The sequence below is a fragment of the Plasmodium inui genome (assembly GCF_000524495.1).
Source record: "Plasmodium inui San Antonio 1 unplaced genomic scaffold supercont1.1, whole genome shotgun sequence".
In the NCBI taxonomy this organism is placed as follows: domain Eukaryota; phylum Apicomplexa; class Aconoidasida; order Haemosporida; family Plasmodiidae; genus Plasmodium; species Plasmodium inui.
The window spans coordinates 670,194-697,561 of record NW_008481835.1 but is presented as its reverse complement, the minus strand read 5'-3'; the positions used below and the strand labels follow the sequence as shown (position 1 = coordinate 697,561).

The window sequence follows — 27,368 nt, the reverse complement described above, 5'->3', positions numbered from 1 at the left end:
TTTTATATTTAAATTTTAAAACCGGATTTTTTCAACACGTATAGAAAATTTCTTCCTATATGCGCTCTGGCCATGGATCGTCAATTTTGCATATAAAACAGTGTACATTACTCAACCGCGTATTTACCGTCATGCATATTTTACATGTTAAAAATATTTTTCGTTTTTTTTTGCCAAGTGCACTTAAGTATAAAAACATTTTATCGCCTCTAAAAGCCCAAGAAATTGCAAGCAGTTATTCCGAATTCTGATTTTTAAAATTAAAAAATGGTAGGGTAAATTTTTAGGCAAAGCAAAACCGCGGTTTTTATACGCTTAATATGTAACAACTGGTAAATGGGAGGCAATTTTTTCTCCTTCTTCAATCATCATTTCATTGAATACCACTTTTTCCAAAAAAAAACGAATTAGAACGTTCTGTTTTAACGCCTGAAACACGTAAAACAATTTTAATTTTGCCAAAATACACCACCACCAAATGTGATATATGTAGAATTGGAAAAAAAAAAAAAAATACAAAAAAAACGTCAAAAAAAGAGCATACCACGCCATATTTCCCATTATAGCACTGTAAAACCATTGCATAAATTTATTTGTGCACTTAGCCGTTTTGTTCTGTTTTGTTTTTTCGAAAATGACCAAAAAATGTAAATTAAAAAAGAAAAAAGAAAATTGCGAATTTCCAAACATTTAAACCCATTTTGTCCTTTATAATATAGCAAATGGGAAGCCATTCAAAAAAATCAATGTATCCCTTAAAAAATTTAGGTCTTATCATGTCCAATTTGGGAAAATAAAACAAAAATGTATCTAGCCCCGTAAGGGAGGTAACCCCTCAAATATATACCGGTGACTTAAATGAATTACATATTTATTATGCACTGCTTCCCTTCCCCCCGTATTACGACATATACCCATTTTCAAAAGCGTTTAAAAAAGATTGTAATTTTTTTTTTTTGGCCAAATGGAGAATATTTTACTCAGCCTTTTTTTAAAACGGTTTTTTTCTTTTCCATTTCGCTGGATAATTGCATGTACTTCAATTTTCAAGCCAAAAAATGGAAATCTTTCACTGAACGAGGAAATTTATTACTGCATTAATTTTACTGCACTATTTTTTGTATAATGATAATTTCCGGCCTTGCATACTAAAAATTCGTCACATATATGGAACATGAAGGGTACCGAAATGGAAACTGCCATTTTCAGAAAAAAAAAAAATTTAGGCTTGATCTCCTTATTAACAGTGGACTTGTAAAAGAATTTTTCGGATATTTATGACTGGGGGAGGGAATCAAGAAATGCGTATTTCGACTCCATAGCACAGTTGCATATGCTTTCCTTGGATGTAAATACGCATGTAAATAATAAATTATCGATCGAGCATTGTATGCCCTTTTTCGCGCGTAAGTATCATCCGAGCACGTCGGATACGAAAAAATGATAACAAAAAAAGGGGCTAAAGAAACAATGAATTTTAGTACTCCGTTTTTATCACTTCGAAGTAAAATCTTTTTTTCTACTATTCGTGTAATTTTTTACGCGATTTTTCCAATTGATCCGCTTAGCATACTAAATTCAATGTTTATAACTTCTCTTTTAAAATATAAAATTTTCCTTTTCACTGTTTTGCTCCCATTCTCGCTATTTCGAGCCATTTCGACGGTAATAACAAGAAAAAAACTCCTCCGTTCAATGCACGAATTTTTTCAAGTAGACATCTGCAGAAATTATAATTTCACACAATTTTGTTATGCAATCATTTTGCACGAGAGGTTATATTGTCGCAATTTTACTCTGAAAATGAAGGAATAAAATTAGGGGATTTTTTTTTTTTTTTTTTGCATGGTTCACCTTTCGACAACTCCGCAAGATACTCTTTTGTATGTGGCCCCATGTTGTTCTTGTTCATTAAAAATAAATTTTCAAAGTGGCTCAGGGAAATCTACACAGAGCAAATACAAAAGAGAGTTAAACAAAATTAAGAAAATCAAAATAAAGCAGTGTATACGATTCTTCCCTTTTTTGATGGCAAATGCGTATCTGCAGCGCACTTTCCTCCGGGTGAACGCTTTTCCCCCCCTTCTTTTTCCCTTCTTCTTCTCTCACCTGGAATGACTGAGCCTTTAATTCATCGTTTGTCGAGAACCAGAAAAAATTTAGCTGCGCAAAAAATAAGAGAAGGAATATACTTAGCAAATAAGCAGTGCCCCTTCTTCCGCATGGAGTTTTATTCCCCTATCAGTGTTGTGCAAAAATGCACACGCAAGCATCCATATACATAATTGTGCTTTTACGTAGGCAGCCACTTCACAGAGGGGGGGCATACACGCATAAAAAAAAAAAAAAAACACGCCTAGTCGTAGACGAACAAAAAGGAAGCAGCAATAGTAGAAAGGGGTGTTATTTTATTACTATCTCCTTCGATAAGTCGAAATCCGGGGAATTCTCCAAAAATACATTTTGAATTATATATTCATAAATCGTTTCGTATATTTTCAAATATGAGAGCATTTCCAGATTTTCTAAAAATTGGAGATTCGCAAGAAGATATTCCTTAAGCGTGCAAATGAACACTTCAAAAATGACAAAAGGGGAAAATAGAAAAGATCAAACAAATTATCCTTGTGCCATTTTTTTTTTTTACTTACCGGTGTACATTATGTAATTTTTTAATATTCTCAAAAATGGCCCAGTTTTCCACTTTCCCTAAAGTGCCAGAAAATCGTAGAAATCGTAAAAATTGAGAAAAAAGAAAAAAATAAAATTCATTCCTTTCTAAGGAAGATTCTACGTTAAAAGAATTTTTCCTCATCCCACCTTTGTTAATAATAAATGCAAAAGGGACACATTACTTTCCTCGCTTAGCATGTTTAACTTCTGGCAAAAGATATTCGAAAAATGCTTCTGGACAAATTTGCAGCTGCATATTTGCCGAAATGACGCTTCGAAAATGTTGTTACTGAGGAGAACTTTCTGTTCCTCGTCGCTCAATTCGTTGTATCGCTGCGCAGTTCCGTTTGGGGTTATATGAAGAAAGGGGGAAATAGGGTTGCACAAATGAGTGGCTGCGCGCAGTGCCAAGGTAAGCACTGATGCATGGGATAACGTATCACTACTACGCACGTGAAATTCTTTCTATCTCGCCCCTTTTACGTGCAAAATTACCTTCAAATAAAGATCAAAAAAACCGTCATGCATGCTCAGTATCTTGTGGGAGTACAAGAAAAAAAAGTATAACAATTTCCTGGAAAAATAGAGAAAAATTTAGTGCACAAAATTTTATATTTTTTTCTTATGCGGTGCTCCTCTCGTGCTTAATTTCTTTTCTTTTTCCCCCATTCGTTTTACTTCGCTTTGGTGCGTCTTAAGACTTCGAAACAGATTTCCACCAACTGTCCCAGTTCTGCGTTGTAGGGGTCTTCCTTCTGTAAACGGTCAAGGTACAGGTTCGGCATGCGCAACTATATATATATATATTGCACTGCTCCCCTGTTTAGTGCGAATGAGGAGTATCCATTTCGCACCATTTGTGCGTATGTTCCATAAGCATTATCGTAGTGCTAATGCACCACTGCCTTACCTGATTCTCCTTCATTTTGCATACCACATTGCAGCTAATGGTGAACAAATAGGTATCGTAATTTCGGTTGTTTATTTCTAGTATGTTTTTGAGTAGACCTACCAGGAGGTGACAAAATGGAGTTCACATATAAAATTATAAGGTTGAAAAGTTTCGTGGGTAGGTGTAACCCCACACATGGGTGCAGTAGATGACATAGTTCTGTGGGAATACCGGCCAGATGAACTATGTCGGGATAGAGATCCAACAGACTAAGCATGTTTAGCATTTCCAAGCTGTACAACCTGCTCAGAAGGCAGGAATAAAAAGGAGAAAAACAAAATTGTCATGGCGCACCAGAGGAACAGAAGGCACAACCAGCGTATTTGCCCCGCTGCGTAAAGCATTCTCTTACATAATGTTCTCTCTGTTTGTGTGCAGTCCAACGAATAGGTAGTAGAGGTAGATGTCTTTCACGTCCTTTTGCTGTGTTTGCGGGAAGAAGTAAAGGGTGGTCACATAAAAAAAAAAATTAATCATAAAAAAAAAGAATAAAAATAAGAAACTAAATAGACAAATAAAAATCCTGTGTCTTAATCACTGCGCTATCTAACTGTGCGTTCCTTACACGTATGAACGAATTGGCCATGCCGCTCAACAGGGTCAGCAAGAAAAGGTAAAAGAAATCCAACGACATGGTATCTTTGATCATCCTCAAAATGTTCATCAATGAATGCCTATCGTTGTTGATCAACAAAATTATCAGTTCGCAGAAACTTCGGATGTTTTTATTCCTCCCGGTGTCTAGCACGAACATGCCTTTCAATATTATGTTGCAAATTATCTACAGAAAGAAATTCCTCGTTATAAAGGAAAACGTTTTTTTTTTTTTTTTTTTTTTTTTTTTTTTTTATTATCATTGAGGGGAGGCTCTTCATTTGTTTGCAAAAAATGGTAGTAAGGCATAGTGAAGAATAGGAGGAGAATGCCACTGCTGTCTTCCGCAAATCTACACAATCAGTAAAGATCTACCTCTCCCTGCACAGACATAGATGTACAAATTCAACCCCACATAGACACACACACCCCGTACGTGGTCAAGAAATTCCACCACTTACTTCACTCGTCGTCGTGTCATTTATTTTGAGATAACCCAATAGCTGCTTTAGATAATTCATAATGGATGTAAAAACTCCGCAGTCGCACTTTGCGCTAGATAGGACTTGGAAAAAATGTGAGGCCATTTTAGAAGAGGTAATAAACGGATGGTGGGTTAGCACAAGACGTAACAAAAGTAAAGGGGTTTCTATATATAGATAAGTGCTCGTTAAAAAAGAGGGCACTGTAAGTAAAGACAAGTTATCCTTCCTTTTTGTATGTTTTACCCTCCTCCTTTACATACCAGGATGTAACAACTTCCACAGGTGGAAAAACTCGTACCCCCTCAAGGACAGGATTAGGTAAAAGTTCTCATTAAAGAGTGTCAGTTCGTTCAGTATTTTGTCTATCAATTCTGGGCGGAAGAGGGAGGGCATAAAGGTTTGGCATTTTCAATACGACTCTGTTTGTTAAGCCTTTTAAAGGCCTTTTTCAGGCCTACTTCGAGAAGCAGTTAACCGAAAACGTTACCTTGCTTTTTCAAGGCACACAGGGCATAGAACTTTTGGTACAAATTATTTGCACCTTCCTCATCGTATGGCTCAAGGGTGGCATATTTATAAACCCCCTTCATCATGTTAGCGGGGCGTAGAGACACATTTTTGTCATCCTTTTTTTCGTCATTTTCGTCATTTTTTTCGATCTTGTAATCGGATAAACTTTCCGATAAAACTTCCGTTATGATGTCCTCTACGTTTTCGTCTAAAAAAGGCCACACATGTGGTGGTAACACTGGGAACTACTTGGTGCGGACTCTGCTGTGCACATTTCCAGGGACGCCTTCCCTTCTCCACATGGTTAAGAGAAGTCCTACCTGTATATCCCTTTTTGTGTACCGGTTGACATTCACCCTCGTTGGTTAGTTTCATGCTTCTGAAAAAGTGTGTCGGTAACGAATGCAGCATCGGGGTGGGCGTAAACCTGGTTCACGGCTACCTCACAGCAGGGTTAAAATTGCGCATAGAAGTAATCAGACATGTTTCGAATTACGCTTGTGTGTAATTACGACTCTGTGCGTACGCCTTGCCTATCCGTGTTAGTGATGGGTCTGCACACCCTCTCCATTACTTCATAAACGCCGCTGATTTCAAGTTGTTTTTGTCTTTGATGAATGAGTCAAGCTAACAGAGGGGCATATTAACCGATGGGATTGTTTTTTTTGTGTGTTTTACTTTCTAAGGCTTGTTCATATATAAACAATTTTGACAGCCATTTCACTGAAGAGATGATCACACCGGGGTGGCGAACTCACCGTTTTGATGTCAGTGTAATCCATGTAGTTGCTAATATCATTTATGGTTATGATACTGCTACTTTTTTCGAGTCCCTGAAAAATCGACGTCTCATTTAGACCCGTTTTTTTCCCCTTATGTTTTATTTTGTTGTTGTTTTCTTTTTCTTCCTTTTCCCGCATTCTCATCATTGCGTTTTGCTGGTAGGAGGAGCATTCGTTTTGAGTTAGCGGTTAAGCGGGGCGTCTGCACATGCATTTACACATGGGACTGCACACATATATAGGCACGTTCGGAACAACAATAAACGAAACTCGAGGCACATTACGTATTCCTCCCTTTTTATTATTTCGTAGGTGCTCATCATTTTTTTCTCTTCGTCGACAATGTCGTGGACGTTGCTTTCGCTAAAAGGTGTAAATGTGGGTGGGGGCGTAGATTACGACATATATGCGCGTATGTATTCACGTATATATTCACGTATCTAGCTACGTATTCAGTCACGTAGGTAGACTCTCCAAAAGACGAGAGTGAACCAACATGGACGTTTTAACAAAGCTTCCTTCACAGATTAAACCAGCTAGGAGGCAAGAATTGGCGCGAACGTAGACGATAACTCACCGGACTTTCTGTGTTATGGTAGACCTGGCAAATGACGGAACAGACAACGCGCTACTTTCTTCCTTACTGCAGTAGAGCTCGTTTTTTATTTTTTTCCCATTGAAATGTTCGTACAACTGAACGAACAAATTTATTATGGCATCTGCAGGGGAAAAGGTAGATGTGAGAACATCTGGGGGTACAAGCTGCGGTCTCGCGAGAGAGATGCACACATAGGTTGCGTCTGTACACATAGTCGCTTCCCCTCATTTTGTGCGTTTTTTTTTTTTTTGTACAGAAATTATGCCCACGCCCCGGCCGAGGCACAACCCACAGTGCGCTTCCTCACCTTTGTCCGAATTAATAACAGCCGTTTCATCGAAATATATGCTTAAACTTGTTAATGTTCGTTTTATGACTTGCCAGTTTTTTTTTTTTATTTCTTTTCCAAAACCATTTTCCAAGCTGTTCATATTGATGGTCTTCCACGGGGCAGAAAAGGAAAAGAGGAAATGTAGTGGGGGTGCAATCTTTAAAAAGGGGGCAGACAAAAATGCAGGAAATAGGGAGCAGACAAAAATGCAGGAAATAGGGGGCAGACAAAAATGCATAAAAGAAGGGGCAGACAAAGATGCAGGAAATAGGGGGCAGACAAAAATGCATAAAAGAAGCGGCAGACAAAAATGAAACAAAATGGGAGCAGAAAAAATGACAACTCGAACAGACAAAATGAAAAGTCTGGTCAGAATAAAAAAGGAGTGCAACGTACCTGGGGCAGGTATACGTTTATAATTTCCGCGACGATTACGCCATTGCTAGCGTTTTTAATATTTCTAAACGAATAAGGCAGATTTAAATACTGCAACCATTTTATAATTTCTCGTGGTACTACATGAATGAAGAAAGAAAAAAAAAAGAGGAACGGGGAGTGAGCGATAGAACGAATGTGCGAGTGAATGAATAAAGTTGTGTGTTTTTTCGAGGAAAATTAAAATAAGCGTGTGCGCCCTTTTGGGGGGGAGGAAACGAATGCGATGTACTGCTAAAGGGGCGAACAACATGGTGCATTTTACTTTCCATTTTTTATTCTCCCCGATTTTTCATAAACAGAATTGTATCTTCTACGCAATTTTTTTGGCCGATCTGAGGAAAACAATTTAAAAGGAAAAAAACGAAGCGCATACGTTTCTTTTGCTATTTTGCTACTTTTCTATTTTATTATTTATTTTTTTTTCGCGATTGTGCAACTCGTTCGTGTATCCATAATAAACATCGCTCTCCAAGAGACTTCTCGACACGCCGCCACGCCCATTTCGCATGCAACGTTGTGAGCTAGCGGTCCGCGTATTCCCACAAGGGGATGTTTATGAGGGAGCACAACGCATTAGAAAAAAGGGACAACAAATGAATACACACCTTTTCGCAGATATGGATATGGACAGATAAGCGTGTATTCACGCACGGGTCCTTACATATGCGTGATGAGAAAAACGTCTGTCTACTTGTCGCCACTTCTCTAACAAAACAATGCGTACATTTAGCGCCACTAAAGTGACGATTACATGTATCACTTGGTACTTCGATTATGCGCTCGTGTCCTTCATTGCTGCTTCTGCATAGCGCGAAAAAGGAATAATATAAAAGGCGATAATGACAGCAACAGTAGTGACGATTAACAGCTTATTCATTTCATCGCCTTTTTTTTTTTTTTTTTTTTCACTCTTTCTCTTTCGCCAAGTCTATCCTCACTTGCGTTTCCACTGAGGCAGCTGTTTTATAATGCCACAATTTAAGAAAAAAAAAAAAATTTAGAAATAGATAAATAGGGAAAATGTTTTTTTTCTCCCCTTTGTCTTTTATCACTTCTGGACAAACGCAAAAAAAAAAAAAAAAAAAAAAAAAAAAAAAAAGGGGAGAGTTTTTCGTGAAAAAAAAAAAAAAAAAAAAAAAAAAAAAAAAAAAAAAAAAAAGGGGAGAGTTACTCAAAAGGGCTGCCTAAATGAAGAGAGAAAACACACATCCCCCCGTATATACACCAACGTATATGCGCGGCTTAGATAACTCAATGGCATCACTTTCTATAAAGGTAAAAGTAACACACAATAATAGTGATCAGCACGAAAGAGTGTACCATCGCGTTAAGGAAAAAGAAGGATACTAGTTAAATGCATAAACGGAGATTGCAAGAAGAATTAGAGTGAATCCGAGTACATTCAAGTAAGACAATAAAAGGTGCATATGTGCAGAAAAGTGTGTGTCTGTGTGGGGGGGGCGGGGAGACCCTGGTTTACTTCAGCGTGATGTGTTGAAAAGGGGGGAATATGCACCCATTGAAGGGGACAGGGATAGTGTAGACATAGACATGGACAGACCGGCGCCTATGAACCTATGCGCCAGTTCGCCCAAGTGTGTGTACTGCTGCAAATGCTCAAGGGAACAGACACCGTTGTAAAGTTGGTTCGCGCAGATCGTTTGCGAAGTGTCACTCCGGTATGGATAACAGCTCTCAGCCACACCCAGGTGTTGTAGCTCCCCCACACACAGCGCACGTGCACATACGGCTATGCATTTTTTTCGTAAATGCGTGTATTATAGGCATGAACACGCTCACCTGCTTACAGCCGCGTACTTACACTCGCATACCTACACCCACCGCGTGCTCCTCTTCCCCCAAGAATGTGTTTCCTATGCAGCCATCGAAAAAAAGGGGGATTCGAAAACACAGCCATAGGAACGTGGTCCAAGGGAGTCAGCCTGATCTTCTGCTCATCCATATTTCTGCTGCATTTCGTGAACGAAGATGAGCTGAGCGTGCTAAACAAGGCAGGGGCGGACGGAGAAAAAAAAATGATATACTACCTAAGCATATATAACTTAATCGGAGCAGCGGCCTTGTCTGTTTTTTCTTTATTAGGACATTTCATTTATAAGCCTCTTTTACGACCCATATATTTATGCTCCTTTATAGTCTCCCTATTTTTAATTGCCTCTGGAGTTTACACCATCTCGATAAGCAAAAATACGTCTTTGAAAATTATAGGAATAATGGACGCCTTGAAATTCCACCCAGATTATATGCTTCTAAATAAAATAAATAATATACACGGAGATGGCAATTCTATTGTTACCATTGCAGAAGATAGTATAACTCTATCTGGCACGAGTGAAGGTATGGATGACTTTTCAGATATATCCACATTTGATGCATCGAAGGTTTTAGAAATGATAAAAGATCGTCAATCTTTCCTGGACACTAAAAAGGACTTACTGTTGAAAAAGCTAACTAAGGAAGATTTAATGAAAATGTTTGCTAGCATAAGAGAGTCGGACATCAATGTGCAAAAGACTCTAGTGGAAAATACAGTGCTTGAATTGTATGAAAAGATAAAAGATGTCCGTCTCAACTTTGATCTCTATGATAAGTTTTACAAATTTATGGAAAACAACTCTGTCCCTTCTATATCTAGCTCAGAAAAAATAAAAAAGTTTACAGAAAAATTTCAGCAAATTTTTGACCATTATAATAATTCCCTTTTTAACAATTTAAAATATGACTTGGTGAAACATGAGAATGAAATTATTAAAATATATTCAGACTCAATTGATAAGATTAAAAGTGTGCAAGCTAAGAACACTAGTCCTAAGCTGGATGATTATATAGACGATCTTCAGCAAAGGAACATCCTCATTTTAGCATCCGCCCTCTTGATGATGTCTTTCATTTATATTCACAAAGGGGCCACGCTGACGTCGACCAGTTCTATGGCCATTACTTTGATGTAAGTGTTGAGTTGGTATTTCCATATGTACATGCATGCGCATCGCGCTTTCTTAGGAAAGTGCGCCACGTTTGCTTCCATTTCTTGGGGCGCTTCTCATCGAGATGCCCTCCCTCATGACGGCCTCCTTCTCTCTCCCCCCGCAGGTACGTCCCCTCGATGTCCTACCTGATCACCCTGGCGTGCATCTTCGTCTGTAGTGGCATCTTCTTCTTCTCCATCATAGGATTAGTACTCTACATCTTCAGTCTGATACTCATCTTCTTCTTAATATTTTCCCAGTGTCTCTGTGAACGCATATTTAAGCTCTTCATGGGGTTTATTTTCATAGGTTTATTTTTTTTTTGTTTTTTAATCGGCTATATTTTAATGGAAGACTTCAATGAAGGGTCCAAAGTTTACAAAGAGTACAAGCAGAATGACTATAACGATTTCTATTGGGTCTTGCTGAACAGAAGGACTTACGAACATTTTAAAAGTTTTGTTTTGTTTTCTAATGGCCAAATGTTTTTAGTGTGCATAGCTTTGTGTGCCTTCCTCACAACGTATTCTCTTTATTGTGTTTTCTACATATTTCGTTCTATTTGTGCTCGAAGAGAGCAGCTCCCCATTCATTTGTAGAGCGCGTTAAGCTGGCTCGGTGCGTCTTGTCCGTTTCGACACCCTGCCGCGGCGACTCAACCATTTCGGCTACCTTTGCTGCATTTACTACTTTCTTCATTTCCCCTATTTTCCTCGTTTTATGCCCCCTCCGCCTTCACATACACACTAGTTCCTTCGACCCAGCCTGCTCTCCGAACGCCCACACCCCTTGGTGATGGTTTTTTTAATTTTTCCATTTTTAAGTTTTTAATGTCTTGCATTTGTTTATGACCGCATTACTCATTCTTGTGGTCAAAATTATTTTCCTTTTTTTTGCCCCCCGCGGTTACCACTCATTACGCATTAGTTGTCTTTAGATAAACTTGTGCGAGCCTTCCTTTTGCTTCCGTATAATTATAAAAAAAAATTAGCAAAAAATATTCATAAAAATTATGAAAAATGACCTGTCGCCTTTGGACTGTTGACATGGATGTGAATCCGTTTAGCACACCTCTGCATGAACACTGGGGATAAGCTAAGAAAGTGCTCCTGATACCAAAAGGTTTGACTGTGTCCCCATCCATATGTGTGTAAAAATCTGAAGGGTGTATATAGGAGGAACAGAACCGGGTTTTCATTGTGTTCATTTATTTAATTTTTCTTCGTTTTTATCGAAAGGTCAAAACAGTGGTGTGGATGACACACAAGACAACTCACATATAATGCTCCATTTTTATACATTCCCTGAATTGTTATCCACAAATAGATCACTTCGCCCAGGTAAGTGGGCTGGAAAACTAGCTGAGGGTTGTTGTAGAAAGGGAAGATCCACCATAATTGTCCAAAAGAAAAGAAAGGGGTAAACATGGCTGTTCCAAAATTTTCTTAGCAAGTGCTCCTTCCAAGCATGCCATGCATGGCGAGCTTCGACAAATCGATATTTCCCCCAATGCTTAAAGCGACCACATTGGCAGGACCGGTTCTAATGGTGTGAAAAAATAAATCGGTTTGTCTTGCAAAGGAGCACACGCCTTTTTCTCGATTTATACATTTCGTTTGGTTCGTCTTTACACAAGGTAAAAATGTGAAACTTAAAAAAAAAAAAAAGCAAAAAAAATAAAAAGAAAAATATGCAGCAATGTATAACATGTCATAAAGAAGGGCGCAGCGAAGGAGAAACACACGCGTTGTAAACGAAACGCCTTGCGAACTGCGGCTCCTAAAATTAACAAACAAATACTTTTCGAAACGTTTTTGTCGAAGGTGCCCTAATGAACATTATATAAATTGTAGAGTAAAGGAAATGTGCTTCCATTTAAAATGCAAAAAAAAAAGAAAAAATATATATTTTTTACGAAATGCAAATTTGAAAGATGTGGGAATGGTAACATGGTGCAATCGCACATCCAAAGGAAAAAAGGCCATGTTTTTTTTCCCTTCTTTTTTTTGCAGATCATTCATTCTGTTAAATATTGGGATACGTCCTCTGCCTGGTGTGAAACACAGGCACACTCCCTCCTATGCTTGTGTTCGCGCAAGCGCTCCGTGCGCATGAAAAAATTATGAAGGTAACTATGGATGGTTAAAGATGCGGCGAAAGATATAAATACGTACCATCAAATTTTCCATTCTGTTGTGACTTCGTATGTCCCCTTGATTATGTGTACAAGTGTCATGAGGTGCTCTTCCTATATTTGTATCAGTACCTATATGGAGGTACATTTCATATGGTCACTAAAAAAAGGGCTACCCGGTTTTGATAAGTTTTCCCCATTTTCAAATAGCCCCCCCTTTTTTTTTTTCTTTTTATAGGTACTTGATTTTTCCAAAGTCAATCCTTCTAGTAGCGTAGATGGTCCAGAAAAATCTCTGCCATACAGTCATTAAGACCATGGCAACGAAGGCGCCACTGACCAATTTGAGGCCCGTTAGTTTTCTCTCATCATGTGTTGGTTCCGCTGCCCAAGTTAGAAAATTGACGACATCTTTAGCCATCTGGGAGACATTACAAGGAGTACCATCTTCATATTCAATCATATCATCCTGTAGAGGTGGGGGCATGGATATAGACCCTCCTGCAAAATAGGTGTTATAATACAACCCTGGTCTTAGGTGAATTCCCTCAGGAGGATCTCGATAACAAGTGAGTAAAGAAAATATATAATCTGGTCCGTCATGTCTGGCCGTGGTAATGACTGATAAATCTGGTGGAGATGCACCATTATTTGCATATCTAGCAGCTTCTTCATTTGGATAGGGCTTGGGAAACGAGTCAGTTAAGGTTCCTGGTCTAGTGAACATCTCTCCCTTATCATCAGGACCATCTTCTATATCGTACGAGGCAGCAATTTGTTTCATTCGATTTTCTGGATACACCTCATTAACCAAACTACGAAATTGTAACTGCTCCATCGAATGGCACGTTGCACATATTTGTCTGTAAACTTCGAAGCCTCTCCTTACACTGGGTATGTCATGCGAATGGAACATGGACTTAAACCAAAATGGGTAGTGTGGAGTGTGGGGAGGTTCATAATCCATGCACCATGCTACTGGCCTTGATTGCATACTGTTATGTAACACAGAAAATCCTAAGCAAAACAGGATGTAATATTTTAAATTTAAATATTTATGTTTTTTTCTTTCTTCACTTTCTTCCTCTGTGTATGGTTGTAAGTGATTTTTTAATCTATCTTGACTTCTCTTATTTGGTAAAAAAAAGTCACATCCCTCTTCTAACGTTCCTCTGCATATTTGTCTCTTATAATCCGTGTGTCTGTTTTTGTAGTTTTCATTTGGCTTGAACTTGTCCAGTAGGTAGTAATTCAGATTTTTTATTTTGTTGTTTTTTACTTTTGCCTTGGACATGTTCTTTTCGAAGTCTTGGTTCCACGATTTAATTAGGTGGATTCGGAGCTGCGGGCGGGAGGGGGGAGAAAGGTGGTTCACATCTGTGAGTGGGTTCGCTTTGATTCATATGCTCTATAGAGATAAGCGCGTCACATCACACACAGCGCTGTAAACCGTTCGTTGCAGTTCCCTTGTCATTTGGCAAAGAGTAAAGAGGCACGCCCTTTTTCTCCCTTCGGCCAATTAACTACAGATATGCTGGGGATCTACTTCTCCGACACAGCTACTCTGGCGTGCCTCTACATCTGTGCACACAATTTTTATCAAAGTGCCACAAAACTTAGCGCTTTCTCTCTTTTTTTTTTTCTTTTCCTCCTTACGTGGTGCGGAAGCTTGAGCCATATTTTGTCCTTGTATCCCGGAAACAAATTGTTTAGCGCTCCACCACCTGCCATGATTTTACGATGGAACCCTTGATTTTCTTTTTAAAATAAATTCCGTGTGAATACAGTTACATGTGTGGCCAGCTTAGCGGTAACTAAAGCTGTCATTTAAAGGCTGCACGGAAGGGGGGGGATTTGAAACGGCGTGTGTTGTAAGTGTTTATTGGTGTACTTTCCTGGGCGCGCACCTAACCATGTTCTTAAGCTGTATCCTATGCACGACCCTAAGCGCACATCCTCGTTATACCTTCCACGGAGGAACATTTGCGGAAGGAAATTTCCAATTTTTCCGTAACAGCTTATTTTATGTATCTTAAAACCAAGCGCGACTTTCAGAAAATTGGCCTTTCAAACTGCTTGTCACTTCGAACGAAAAAAAAAAGGCTTACGCTAAATTGCATCGGATCACATAATTAAGTATGCTCTTGAAATGTAAACAGAAAGATGGTATTGTCATTTCAACATAGGATAAATTAACGGCACTTCCCGTGTATCTTCGACAATTTCGTTTTTATTTCGGCTTGGTCCCTTCGTAAAAGTGCAAAACATGTCGCAAGAAATGACGAAAATAAAGTCGCAAAAAAGATGGCAAAAAAAATGGGGAAAAAATTGGCAAAGAAATTTGCGGAAAAAATGGCTAAACAATGACGAAAAAAAGTATGAAATTGTACCAAACCAACTCGGGGCCAATTAAAACACACGCACTGATGTTTAATTACTCTAACGAAAGATATTCCCATAGCATGAGAAAAGGCACACCAACGGACATGAAAAATGACCTATTTGCGTGCTTTACTTTATATCTATCATGACCGTACAGTTATTACAAAGTGACCATTCCTATTTTTTCTTTTATTTACACCATTATCCCCACGTACATAGCACCTTTATCCATCTTTTTAACCATATGAGAGTGTTCCGTCAGTACACTGCACAAACGGGGAAGAAGATCTTTTCGCGTACAAAATTTAAGAGGCATACTCCTTACGTAATAACGTATTCGAAGTTATGGTTTTTCCAAGGATCCTTATTCCATGTTGTCCCTTTTTTTTTTTCCCTTACGTTTAATCGCAGAAAATTCCTATTACACAGATTGCATGTGGATGTGTTCCATACCTGTGCGTAGTTCTACAAACGTAACTGAATTCACGTTCGATAGCCCAAATGATGAAATATAGCCAATTCCAAGTTGCACGTTGCATAAAGTGGAAAAGAGGAAACAAAAAAAAAAAAACAGGGCAGTTAGTTTATCCCCCCATAATAATCATTTTGTATGATAATTAGGTTGGTAAGTACGAGTACATATTAAGCCCTAACTTTTTCAGAATTTCTCACACATATATGTTTTGTTCCTTCCCCTATGACATACGCGCAATATACAAAATTGATGAACAAAAACAAAAGATATAATAATGAAACACGCTCATGAGATTTTTTCCGCGCGCAGTTTAAAATTTCCAAATGGGTATAACACATATATACGTTTATATACATAACATCGTTCGAAGCCTTCGCGTGAGCCTGTCAACGGTGTGATAACTGGCACTAATATAAGCGAAACACTTTTTCATATAGCGTTCTACTGAATAGCTTCAGGTGTAAACTCGCGGTGGGTTATTATTTAATCAAAACTGGAGAGCAACCCGCAACTTTTGCTGCATCCGTTTTGGTTTATTTTTTAGCACTCCATATGAAAAGTTAGAAAGGTATTTACCATTTCTGGTACCTCCATTTTGGTCCGTATGCAACGTGAACTAATTATTAGAATAGTTGGATATAGCAACTGGAGTTAGAAAAAAATAGATAAAATGCGCTCGACACATCTTTTTGGGTTGTATACTCCGATGTTACTTTTTTTGTTTAAGGTGAAATAGGGGCTACTTCCCACGTAGTTCTTTATTTCCTTCGTTTTACACGCCGTGAAGGTTATATACTAGGGAAAAGACCTCCTCTCACAGGTCTCCATAAACGTGAGGATTACCTTTTTCCCCAAGTGTGGCACGTAAATGCGTAGATACACAAAAAAGGCTTTTTCAAAATTATGCTATGACGTTTTGAATTTTTTTTTTTTTCTTTTTCGATCAGTTATTTTCCCATACGAAATGAATGCCATGCACACACAAGAGCCGCGCTGGGTTATTTTAACGCGACCGAGTGTTACATATTTGAAGAAGCTAAACAATTTGCTTAATAACATTCACGGTGAAATTCTCACACGTCTGCTCCTGCAGTATGTGAACCAAAGAGACTTTAGCTTTGGGGTTGTGCGACGGGGGTGAAAAAAAATGAACAAGTCTACACTTCTTTTTTTTTTTTTGTTCAGAGAAAAAGATTCCGCATGGTACGGGGCCTTTTGCAAAGACGTGTGCCGCCCATGGATAGGGTACATTCTTTCATGCTATACCAATACGCGCAAACAATTTTTCCCCTTTAATTACAGAAAATAAAATGCAAATTTAACAAATAAGAAAAAAAAAGAAACAAAAAGAGGGAACACCATTAAAACGTACATTAAAATCATTTTATTTTTTTTACGATTCCTATAACGAAAAAAGTCGTTGTAATGGACCACATAAGGGGAAAGCAAAAAAAATATGGTCAAAAGAGGGCGATATAACATGGATTAAGCGTGTACGCAGATATTACGTATATACCCTTTTATGTATCTTGTGAAACGTTCATAAATTTGTGCCTACATTTCAACCTCTCCAAAATCCCATTGTCCTTTCGTAATGGTAAGTTGGGTTCTACTATTGCTATCACGTGAAATGACACCCCTTTCTCTCTTTTTGGCTTCTTTTCACTTTCTACATTTTTCGCCAAAAGGAGTACACTACAAAAAAACACAGGTACTATTCAGCAGTACGGTTATCTTATTTTTCTATATCCATTTTGCGTTTTTTTTTTTTTTTTTTCTCTAAATGGTAACTTTTTTGTAAATTTTATATGCCAAATTGCTCATAAGGCTTATACACGATGTAATGACCAACTTGCGGCGAGAAAAGTATGCCGCGAAGTATGCGCAAAGGCATACACCTTGTATCCCATCAAATCGAAGGTAAAAATAAAGTGCACACTTTTGTAACCATCAAAAATGAAAAAAAAAACTTCACAAATAAAGAAAAGTGCAAACAAAGGGGCGAAAGTACAACATATCAATTTTATATATAAATATAGCGAAGAGAAAGATAACCACCTGAGGCCCCTAATAATATGCCTCCGCGGTGATTTATAAGCAATTGTTATATTAACTTTTTTTGACATCTTAATTTTCCTTTTGATTTCTACCAAACAGCAATCACGATTATTGCTGCTATGTGGTCCACATCGTGAGCGCTTTTTTAAGAATGTCTTTAAGAAAAAAAAATGGCCAGCTGATAAAGCAGTTCCCTTCCTGTGATAGGAATGGTGTATTGCAAAATCCTGCAATGGCGGGAAGGCAGCTAATTGCACCACAGGTGTTAGTGCGCATACAAACAATATGTAAATGTATAAATATATAAATGTAAAAATAAATTAATACATAAATAAATATAAAATGCACAAATAAATATATATATATAAAGTTACGTATTGCATTATACAAGATGCGCAGCGCAGGCTGGGCATGTAGAGTTCGCAAAATTTGAACTGCCCATGTGAAACAGCGCGTTACGCGTAGCGAATAAGAGCCGAAGATGGCATGTGTGCACTTTCCGCTTGCCACTCGCCACTTCGTCATCTTAAATTGCGCCCTCTGCGTATAGGAATCCAAAACGATTTTTCACACTCACCAAAGAAAAGCGCCTGCTTGCAGTACCAATTTTTGAAGCAATTACGTGCCTCCATGAAAAACGGCTTCTGCAGGAATTTATGCCAATCAGTCACATATGCACGCGAACGTATCCCTACATATGCGCCTGTATGCTCCGCTTATTCTTAGCATATATGTTAACGTTACATGCCGCACGTTGAGGTAGGCTAAGTACAGGTGCAGCAATTGCGAATGTACTCTTATGCATATTATATGTACATATGCGCACCGTACGTAAGCGCACGTGTATGCATTTGTGGACTACTACGAAATAACCGACTAAATTTCTCCTTCCAGGTAAGCACTAATTTTCTACATATGTGTCGCTCTCGTACGCGTAATTAGGTGCATGGTTGTGGTTAAGTGATGCCATTATAACGTCGGAGGGGTTATATTTCTTCTTTTTCTGCTTTTTTTTGACGTTTTTTTCGTATTTTTTTGCAGCTCTCCTGTCATATGTCTCGAAATATATATATAAAATGGCCACATGAAGGAGTCAGTTTTAAATTTTTAAAAAACCATTTTCTCGTGCGCGTTATTTTTGGTATTTTTTAAAAATTTATTTCGTACGACAAAAAAATATAATTTAATTTAAAAAAAATATTTTTTATAAAAATTAATTACAAAAAACAAAACACTTTTTTTCTCTTATAAGACATTTTTGCTTAATGTTTTCGCTTGAACTTTTTTCACGCATTCTTCTCGTAAAACGACATTCTTCCAAAACTTTCCACTTTCTATATAACGTATCCTTAAAAAGCTTGCTTTTTATAAGCAATATTTCTTCCTATAAACGACTTAACATCTCTGCAAAGCAAAATGGCCGTAACAAAGCTTGGCATTAATGGATTCGGACGTATCGGACGTTTAGTGTTCAGATCGGCTTACGAAAGGAGTGACGTCGTAAGTATTTTTCTTTACGCGAGGGAGAAATATGAGAAATGAAAATTGAAAAATGAAAAAATGTGAAATTTGCATCTTCCAAATGATTTTTTCCCTGGGAAGTTATGATGTTCGCACTAGCTGTGCTCAGCATTGGGGCAAACAGAGCCATGTTACACATGTGCGTACACGATTTTGAATGTATTTATTTTCTTTTCCCCATTTACATTCTTTAAAAGGTTGAAATGACGGGACGAGCCACCCCAGGCAGGGCTCACAACTGTTCGCATGCTTGACCCCCTCATGATCGCTTCTTCCCCGTTTTTCGCAACCCTTTAGGAGGTAGTCGCAGTGAATGACCCATTTATGGACATCAAGCACTTGTGTTACTTGCTCAAGTATGACTCTATCCACGGTGTATTTCCAGAAGAGATAACCGCAGGCGATGGCTGGATCACCGTTGGTAACAAGAAAATCTTTGTGCACAGCGAAAAGGACCCAGCGCAAATCCCATGGGGCAAATACGAAACTGATGTTGTGTGCGAATCCACTGGTGTGTTCTTGACCAAGGAATTGTCCAATGCACATCTTAAGGGAGGAGCAAAGAAGGTTATCATGTCCGCCCCACCAAAGGACGACACCCCTATTTATGTTATGGGCATTAACCACGATAAGTATGATCCGAAACAACTCATCGTTTCAAATGCATCATGTACCACCAACTGTTTAGCTCCAATTGCAAAAGTACTTAATGACAAGTACGGAATTATTGAGGGTTTGATGACGACTGTACATGCTTCGACGGCTAACCAGTTGGTAGTTGATGGACCATCCAAGGGTGGAAAAGACTGGAGAGCTGGCCGATGTGCATTGTCGAACATTATTCCCGCGTCCACTGGTGCAGCTAAGGCAGTAGGTAAGGTGTTACCCGAATTGAATGGAAAGCTCACAGGTGTTGCCTTCCGAGTGCCCATCGGTACCGTATCAGTTGTTGATTTAGTGTGTAGATTGGAAAAGCCAGCGAAATATGAAGAAATTGCTGCTCAAATGAAGAAAGCAGCAGAAGGACCACTCAAGGGAATATTGGGCTACACTGAAGATGAAGTTGTGTCCCAAGATTTTGTCCACGATAAGAGGTCCTCCATTTTTGACGTGAAAGCTGGTCTGGCATTGAATGACAACTTTTTCAAAATCGTCTCATGGTACGATAATGAATGGGGATACTCAAATCGTGTACTAGACTTGGCTGTCCACATAACAAAACATTAAGTTGTTCTGGCCGCGGGCACAATTACCAGATCTGTACACATTCTGAAATTATTCCCACTTCATCAAAATTAATTGTAAAATGTAGCACACATATAATATATATACATACATATATACATGTATACATCTGTACATATTTACATTTATATATTCGCGAGCGGGATAGCCATTTTTGCCCCATCATAAGAACTGAGATACACACAAGAAAAAAAAAAAAAAAAAGTATCGCTATAATTAACTCTGTCCTTTATGCTATCAATTTTATGCCATAATTCATGCTCTGATTGATTACGACAGTTAAGGTTATATTTTATGTCAAAACCGCTTTTGCAATAAATTAATGCAAAGGTGGTTGCTATAACTTATAACTACTGAATTCATGCATATTTTTTACACATATATATTATATATATATATTCATCCTCCCTTCGTGTGCGAACAACTGAGTTCTCTTGTTAATGTAATACAGCTTTTTCCTTTCCTTTGGGGCATTAACACTGATGTATATTATCCTAAATAAATAAAAACTTGTGAACGCTGTAATAGTGATTGAAGTAATACATATATTGTGTGAAAGTTCTTAGCATTACGGCTACGTTATTGAATTTTTTCTTTTTCTTTTTTGCCGACGCAACGGTAAAATAGCACATTTGCCATGGTCCCATGCAAATGTTTCAGAAGGAAAATAAAAAAGAGTCGAGGAAAAAAAAGAAAAAGTAGTTCTTCCTCTGAGGCATAGGACAGGATCTACATCTCCACCAGGTTCCGCACACATAAAATGAGGACACCCTCGCAAAAAAAGGGCCAATATTTAGGTGACAGACGTGAGCAGTGGTAACAAAAAAAAAACTCCGAATGGGAGAAACAAAACACAAACGCTTATGGGCGCCCACCTCCCAATTTGTCACGAAATGAACAGTATACGCTGCACCAAATTGAGGAAAGAAAATTTAAAAAACTGAGGATGCACACTACACGTTGCGAGAAACTTTATTCTGTTCGACCCATTCACGTAGGTACGCAAATAATGCATTAGTAAATTGTAAATGTTTTTGTATACATCTTCATTTTGATCATCCACAGGATGTTTGTAATTGCTGTTTTTCTCAAGAAATAGATCTATGTTATCAAAAATTATAACGGCTGGCTGGTTTTTGAAGGCCATGGTGAAAATTTTCTTTATGTACCGGCTATTTTCCCCGATTGTTTTATTTACCAACAGATGGTTTTCGAATGGAATTATGCACACATTTTGGAATTGAAGAAATATTTTTTTTTTTTCTCGAAGCATGATCCTCCGCATGAGAGATGCATACGACACGTGTCTGTAGCTTTTTCCTCCCCAAGTTGTACTTTTGCTTTCACGCATGTTCTGCTTATTCGTATTGGTGCTTCGCCCCTCACACGGCTCATCTGCATCCCCTCCACCGGCGCTGTGAACTGAAAGGGGCATCACTTTTTCGCTAAAAGAGATGTCCTTATAATTTGAGCTAATGATGTGAACTAAAAATTGGAGTAAGGTGCTTTTCCCCACGCCACTGGCCCCATATATCAAACAAATGTTAGGTATATTTAGTTTGCTAAAATAAAATCTTAATAAAGTTCTTGGTTCCGAATTGTACACACAGTAGTTATTATCGCGCTGGTACCTATTTTTCAGTATGAACCGTTTCCTAATAGGCGCCAAATGGTCGTCATTCGTGCCCTTTCGGATATATCCACTATACATTAATGTTGGGTCTACCCATTCTTTGGCATAACTAACTCCATTGGGCTCCACATGCAGGCAGTTATCTCTCCTGTGGCAGCAATTTGGTTCATCATAGAAAGCATGGTATTTTTTACCGCTGTTCTTAAGGGTCAAGTTCCCTGCTGTGGTGTCTTCTTCTCTTCCAGGCACCCCGGGCGTGTCACCACGGTCAGCGGTACCCTTCGAACCTTTAAATGTGGCACTCAACTTTGTGTGCCTTTTGAGAAGAGTGCAAATATATTCTTTTATAAAAAAAGGTGAGTACAATCGTTCGCTAATATGTTTCCAAAAGTATGTGTCATTATGTGTGGAAAAAAAAATGGTGAATTTCTTCTTTCTTTTACTGGTTAAAAAATATTTGTATTTTCGAAGATACTTAAAATACTTCAAATTTGTGAGGCAGTTTACCCATTTAAAATTTGTACTTAAAGATTCACAACTTTGACTTTCTCTTTGAGCATTTACCTTTGTCACTTCCAGATTTGTCCTGTATCTCCTTTTTCTGGACCTTCTTATAACAGCCCTTTGAAATTTATAATAATATTCAAAGAAGCATTTAAAGAGATTTACATTTCTTTCGCGGGCACTGTCAAAATAATCGACCTTGCTAGACAAAACGGAGTACACATCGTCGATCGAAAATTTTTTCTTCTTTGAGAGCCTTTTGTGGATGTCTCTGTTCATGTGAATGTAGTATGGGCTGGGTGTACTGACAAAGTGAGATATAATTATTTTGCAATCAAAGAGGTCATTATATAAGTCGAAAGCCCCCCTCGTTTTGTGTAAACCGATTAATTTAACACAGAGATTTTTCTTTCCCCATTTTTTTAGCAACTTATTTTTTAAGTAATAAATGGAGTTATATATATGCATATTGACATCTCGTGCGTTCCTTTTTTTTCCACGACCATTCGTTTGGAAGAAATTTGTTGATTTGTCTGGTTCGCCGTTGCAGCCATGGGCACCCCCAACGTCATCGCCGTCGTCATCATCGTCATCATTACCATCGCCAGCCGCATCACCGCTGTGGCGATTCCCCTTGCCATCCTCTCTTATGGACAACACCCAATCATCAAAGTAGGGCAGAAACAGCACCGACTTGGGCACTTTCTCTCTTTTAAGATACTCTACAAACTCTGCAAATACGCCTTTAACGAACTTTGCAATATTGTCCTGATTATAAATACTGACAAGGTCGAGGACGTATAAGGGGATGTTCAAATATTTTTTTATATATTGTAAAATGTTGTTACACGTCTCGTACGAATTCCTTTCACAACACTGAACGCAAGCAGAAGTGCTCTCATTATTGATGAGCAACTCTTTCAGCATATAAACGTTACGGGCGTTATCATCGTTTCGCCTTTTTTTTCTTTTTTCCATCATCCGGTAAGTTTTATTGAATATGCAAGGAACATTATATGGGCATGCTCTTTTATGCGGATGTCAAAGCGACAGAGCCGGAGGGGCTTGTTGCTCCGTAAGGGGAGATGGCTCCTCGCTGGAGAGGAGTTTAAACGGTAAGAAGTTTCCCCCCTTTCTGCGTAGCAACATGAGAGTTATGTTGATCTGAATGGGGATTCGGAAAAACTGCGAACTCGCTACAAACCCGCTGCAATCCCAGGGATAGTCCCAATTACAGTGATGCCCACTTGGCAGCTTTAACCTCCCGCATGGCCAAACGGGTCAATGTTGTTGCTTGGGCGTACGTTCCAAATGAATGGCGAACAAGTGCGACTTAACGGGCAGGGGGGGCCCCATAAATGAGAGAAAAAAATAAAAAAAAAGGGGAAAAAGGAAAGGAGAAAAAAGTAAAAGGGACAGCCATCGAGAATACCAAAACGCGGGATCTACTTTTATTTAGTTCCCCTTGTTGCCGAAATTTTTTGCGGAGAATTATCCATCAATTAAGGGCATACGCCGGTGAGCAGGATCCGAAGGTAACCGTTTAATTATCAGCGTTTTGCCCAGAATTACGCAAGGGTGTCAAAACGCGTAGACACTATTCGCCATGGTGGGTGGTGTGCTTTCATTTTTTGCCCTTTCTTTTGTTTGGCGGCCTATTGCCCCCCTTCCTCAACCAATCAGCTCTCCTTCAGTTCAATGTTCACCATTTTTTTACTAAAAATGGATGCCGCTTTTTATTTTAACAAAATGTTTTTTAAATTCTAAAAACAAGTACTAAATAAAAGAAAAAGAGAGAAAAAAAAATAAAAATAAGGTCAAACTAAGATAACTTTCACACGAAAGGGGAGTATTATAATTAATAAACCACACATAAAAGTATTCACAATATAGGTATAGCTTTACTAGGAAGATATCAAGTAATATCCATAAAAAAAAAAAAAAAAAAAAGGGGGATATATAATTATATATTATTTAACATATGCACACAATTGGCATTTATAATGCTGGTAATGTAGCCATATGAAAAAAATACATCTTAAATAATTTATCATTTACAATGGTATTTAAAAAAAAAAAAAAAAAGGAATAATGTCATAAGTACCCAAAACAAAACAATACAAACCAGAAGTACAAACAACCCACAGATGATACAATCTAGGAACAAACAAACGAAATAGGACAAATTAATTTGCTACATTCAAGACAAAATTATCTCAATATAAAAAAAAAATAAAAAATAAGGTGTCTAAATTAAGTGCTAATTTATAAGCAAACAAAAAAGATTAATTAGGACATAATGTGGATACATTTAAATGTTTTCTTCGTTCCTCTTTAGAAAGTCTCCATTCTGTTGTCTTGTTCTACAATTTGTTATGTGTTGTTAGATATTAGAGGGTATGTATATCCCCATGGGGGGTACTTAACATATATTTATGCCATTTTTTTTTTTTTAAATTTTAATTATAAAAAATACCATATTTTTCAATTTGCATATATACATTTAAAAAAATAAAGCAGTACAGTGCGTGGTGTCGTTAGAGATGTGGCCAAATGATGAATCCAATGGGGGGCGAGTGGGGAAAAACACTCTCCTCCCCTACCCACCCCACGGTCGGTGGTGAGAGGTCATCAAGTTTTTTCCTTATCTCTGTACCCATTACGCTGGTTCTCTATTCTTCGATTTATGTTGTCAAACAATTCAATGTCATTCTGCTTGTTCAGTATGGAATCCTTGGCAGAAAAAATCGAGGTGTTCTTAAACGCGTTGATAATATTCAACATATGATTTTGAAAATTCGAGATATCGATAATTTCCTTATCGTTGTAATTTTCCTTCAACTTTTCAAACAGATATTTATATTTTTCGTTATTTCTTATAAATAATCGCAACACATAATTAACAATGGAGTAGTTATATATGTTCATATTAAATACAGGGACCATGCAATAAATAATTCGCAGCATTAAGTTGCACGAACTTTGGAATAAATGAAAATCATCACCTTCAAATAAATTTTGGTAACTCTCCAAAAAGCTCATAATCTGGTACAGTTCATTTACAGGGGTGAGTATTTTTTCGAAGCAGAATCCTGAGTGGGCCAAGGAAACAAAAACATCTATTTCGATTTGTCTGATGTTAAATTCGTTTATCTTATCGTTTAACTCTAACATTTCTAAAATTTCCTTAAAACACGTGCTTTCATTTATCTGCTGCATTCGGGAAGCCACTGTTAAGCAGCAAATGCCCATTATTTTTAGTATATCCTTCTCGAGGATCTTTTTTAACAATTTAAAAATAATGACATTTAAAAATCGGCTGTTGCAGAGCAACACCTTTAATGCGTCGCATGCTACGTACGCCAATTCCTCATAATCATCTGAAAATAATTTTTCTGCTATGACAAAAAGCCACGTTTTGATATTTACATAATCGTTGTACCCACAGTTAACCGTTTCCAGTCCGCTGTAAAATATGTCTTTCAAGTTACAGTCTTCTAAAAAGTTTTCGTGCAATTTTATTTTTCTCGTGTTTGTTATTATTTCTCGCATGCTAATAACTTTTTCCATTTTGCCCCACCTCCGTGGCCTCTTTTCGCACAATCCGTTAATGTAACGAGTGAGGAAACTGGATTAATACGGGGATTCAAGCAAACTGCTCTTACGTGTGCGATGGGTCTACCACTACCTCCTATGACTGCCTTTCCGCTTTATTCTCTGCAATGTGGGGTATGCGCAGATATAAGTCGGCCTTTCTCTATCCTGGCGTATACATTCACACAGAAACACGATGCAATAACTACGCAATGCAACTTCCCGTTTGGGCATACAATTACGTAAGTTGGTTTTCACGCGCAGTTCCTCTATGGGGAATCAGCCGTTATGCTTTTTTTGCCGCAAAAAGCTCTGTAAAACATATGAGAGAAGAAAAAAAAAAAAGAAAAAAAAAGGGGGTAAAAAGAGGAGCACTGGAGAAACAAAGTATAAATACATTTTAAAACAAACATGTTTTTAATCGTGACAAGGTTTTTTCATTCTTGCTTTGCTTCGCTTAGCTTCTCTTCGCTGGTTGCCCCAATTTGGGGGATATTTTCCCCACGAAGGATGAATTAATTCACAAGAAAACAAAAAGTGCCAGTATTCGTAATGACAATAAAAGTTATTAAACAAAAAAACTAAAAAGGGAGTATCTTGCTGCAGGGTATGTATACTTATAAAGAAAAAATAAATAAATACTTCCATAAAAGCGTATATTTTTGTTACATACGCAATTATTTATGGTACAACTCAGGAATATTTATTTTCATAATATTCAGTGGTATGTAAAAATGCGTAAATTTTGATCTGCTTGTATTCGTACTGTACGCATAATAATGTTGCCGCGTATTTTATAATACGTACCTCAGGCGCGTATAGCATAAGAAATAATACAGCATAAATATGGCACAAAAACTAATACAGCACAATATTATCAGATACGATAAGTATACTATATTATGCTATACAAATTATTTGCATATATCCGTAAGGCACATAAATATATATACGTATATATATACTCACGTACAGAACTCTATACTTGCTTATACGTACATGCTATAGCTCCGTTACGTATATTTATATATCATGATGACGTATCCCGGGCATATGCCGATGGGCTGGTAGAAGGTATATGAACGCTTTCCAGAAAGGACGAAGCGACAGCTTGTCAAGGAAACAAACAAGACATAATTTAACGACGGAATATTTTTTCCAAATATGACATTATACGAATTTGCAGGGCGTACATTAAGCAGTAGGCATACATAATTACATATATATATATTATGTATATGCCGTACAATACACTGTGTAATGCTGCTGGTATATTATATATACTTACATACCTTTTACAAACCGCAAAAGAGGAAAAGAGAAATCTCTTTTTTGTAAAAAATAAACACGCAAATTCGCAATTTCGCAATTTCTCAAATTCGCAGATTCAAAGATTCACAAAAATGGTGAAAAAAAAATCATAAACTTGCCTACTAATTATACATGCCTACTTTTCGCCTATTTGTACA

At 37.8% G+C, this 27,368-nt stretch overlaps 6 protein-coding genes across 6 annotated transcripts; 2 read left to right on the top strand and 4 right to left on the bottom strand.

Moving 5' to 3' along the window:
* Positions 1-2,403: 2,403 nt before the first annotated feature.
* Positions 2,404-7,632, bottom strand: C922_00158 (hypothetical protein; the record flags this gene model as incomplete). The annotated part of the gene is made up of 19 exons (XM_008815775.1): positions 2,404-2,556; positions 2,821-3,006; positions 3,169-3,247; positions 3,352-3,428; positions 3,584-3,681; positions 3,797-3,867; positions 3,978-4,048; positions 4,191-4,406; positions 4,681-4,774; positions 5,003-5,075; positions 5,192-5,422; positions 5,535-5,593; positions 5,789-5,841; positions 5,973-6,152; positions 6,281-6,359; positions 6,574-6,715; positions 6,902-7,034; positions 7,322-7,440; positions 7,626-7,632. 19 exons carry the CDS (start codon positions 7,630-7,632, stop codon positions 2,404-2,406), a joined length of 2,121 nt encoding a protein of 706 aa, XP_008813997.1.
* A 1,596-nt stretch (positions 7,633-9,228) lies between these two features.
* C922_00157 (hypothetical protein) lies at positions 9,229-10,952 on the top strand (the record flags this gene model as incomplete). Its single annotated transcript, XM_008815774.1, has 2 exons — positions 9,229-10,331; positions 10,478-10,952. 2 exons carry the CDS (start codon positions 9,229-9,231, stop codon positions 10,950-10,952), a joined length of 1,578 nt encoding a protein of 525 aa, XP_008813996.1.
* A 1,767-nt stretch (positions 10,953-12,719) lies between these two features.
* On the bottom strand, positions 12,720-14,218 carry C922_00156 (ubiquinol-cytochrome c reductase cytochrome c1 subunit; the record flags this gene model as incomplete). Its single annotated transcript, XM_008815773.1, has 2 exons — positions 12,720-13,829; positions 14,144-14,218. The coding sequence occupies 2 exons, from the start codon at positions 14,216-14,218 to the stop codon at positions 12,720-12,722; spliced, it is 1,185 nt and encodes a 394-aa protein (XP_008813995.1).
* A 4,600-nt stretch (positions 14,219-18,818) lies between these two features.
* On the top strand, positions 18,819-20,150 carry C922_00155 (glyceraldehyde-3-phosphate dehydrogenase; the record flags this gene model as incomplete). Its single annotated transcript, XM_008815772.1, has 2 exons — positions 18,819-18,902; positions 19,221-20,150. 2 exons carry the CDS (start codon positions 18,819-18,821, stop codon positions 20,148-20,150), a joined length of 1,014 nt encoding a protein of 337 aa, XP_008813994.1.
* Positions 20,151-21,054: 904 nt separating this feature from the next.
* Positions 21,055-23,286, bottom strand: C922_00154 (hypothetical protein; the record flags this gene model as incomplete). The annotated part of the gene is made up of 1 exon (XM_008815771.1): positions 21,055-23,286. One exon carries the CDS (start codon positions 23,284-23,286, stop codon positions 21,055-21,057), a length of 2,232 nt encoding a protein of 743 aa, XP_008813993.1.
* A 1,650-nt stretch (positions 23,287-24,936) lies between these two features.
* C922_00153 (hypothetical protein) lies at positions 24,937-25,875 on the bottom strand (the record flags this gene model as incomplete). Its single annotated transcript, XM_008815770.1, has 1 exon — positions 24,937-25,875. The coding sequence occupies one exon, from the start codon at positions 25,873-25,875 to the stop codon at positions 24,937-24,939; it is 939 nt and encodes a 312-aa protein (XP_008813992.1).
* Between the last annotated feature and the right edge of the window lie 1,493 nt (positions 25,876-27,368).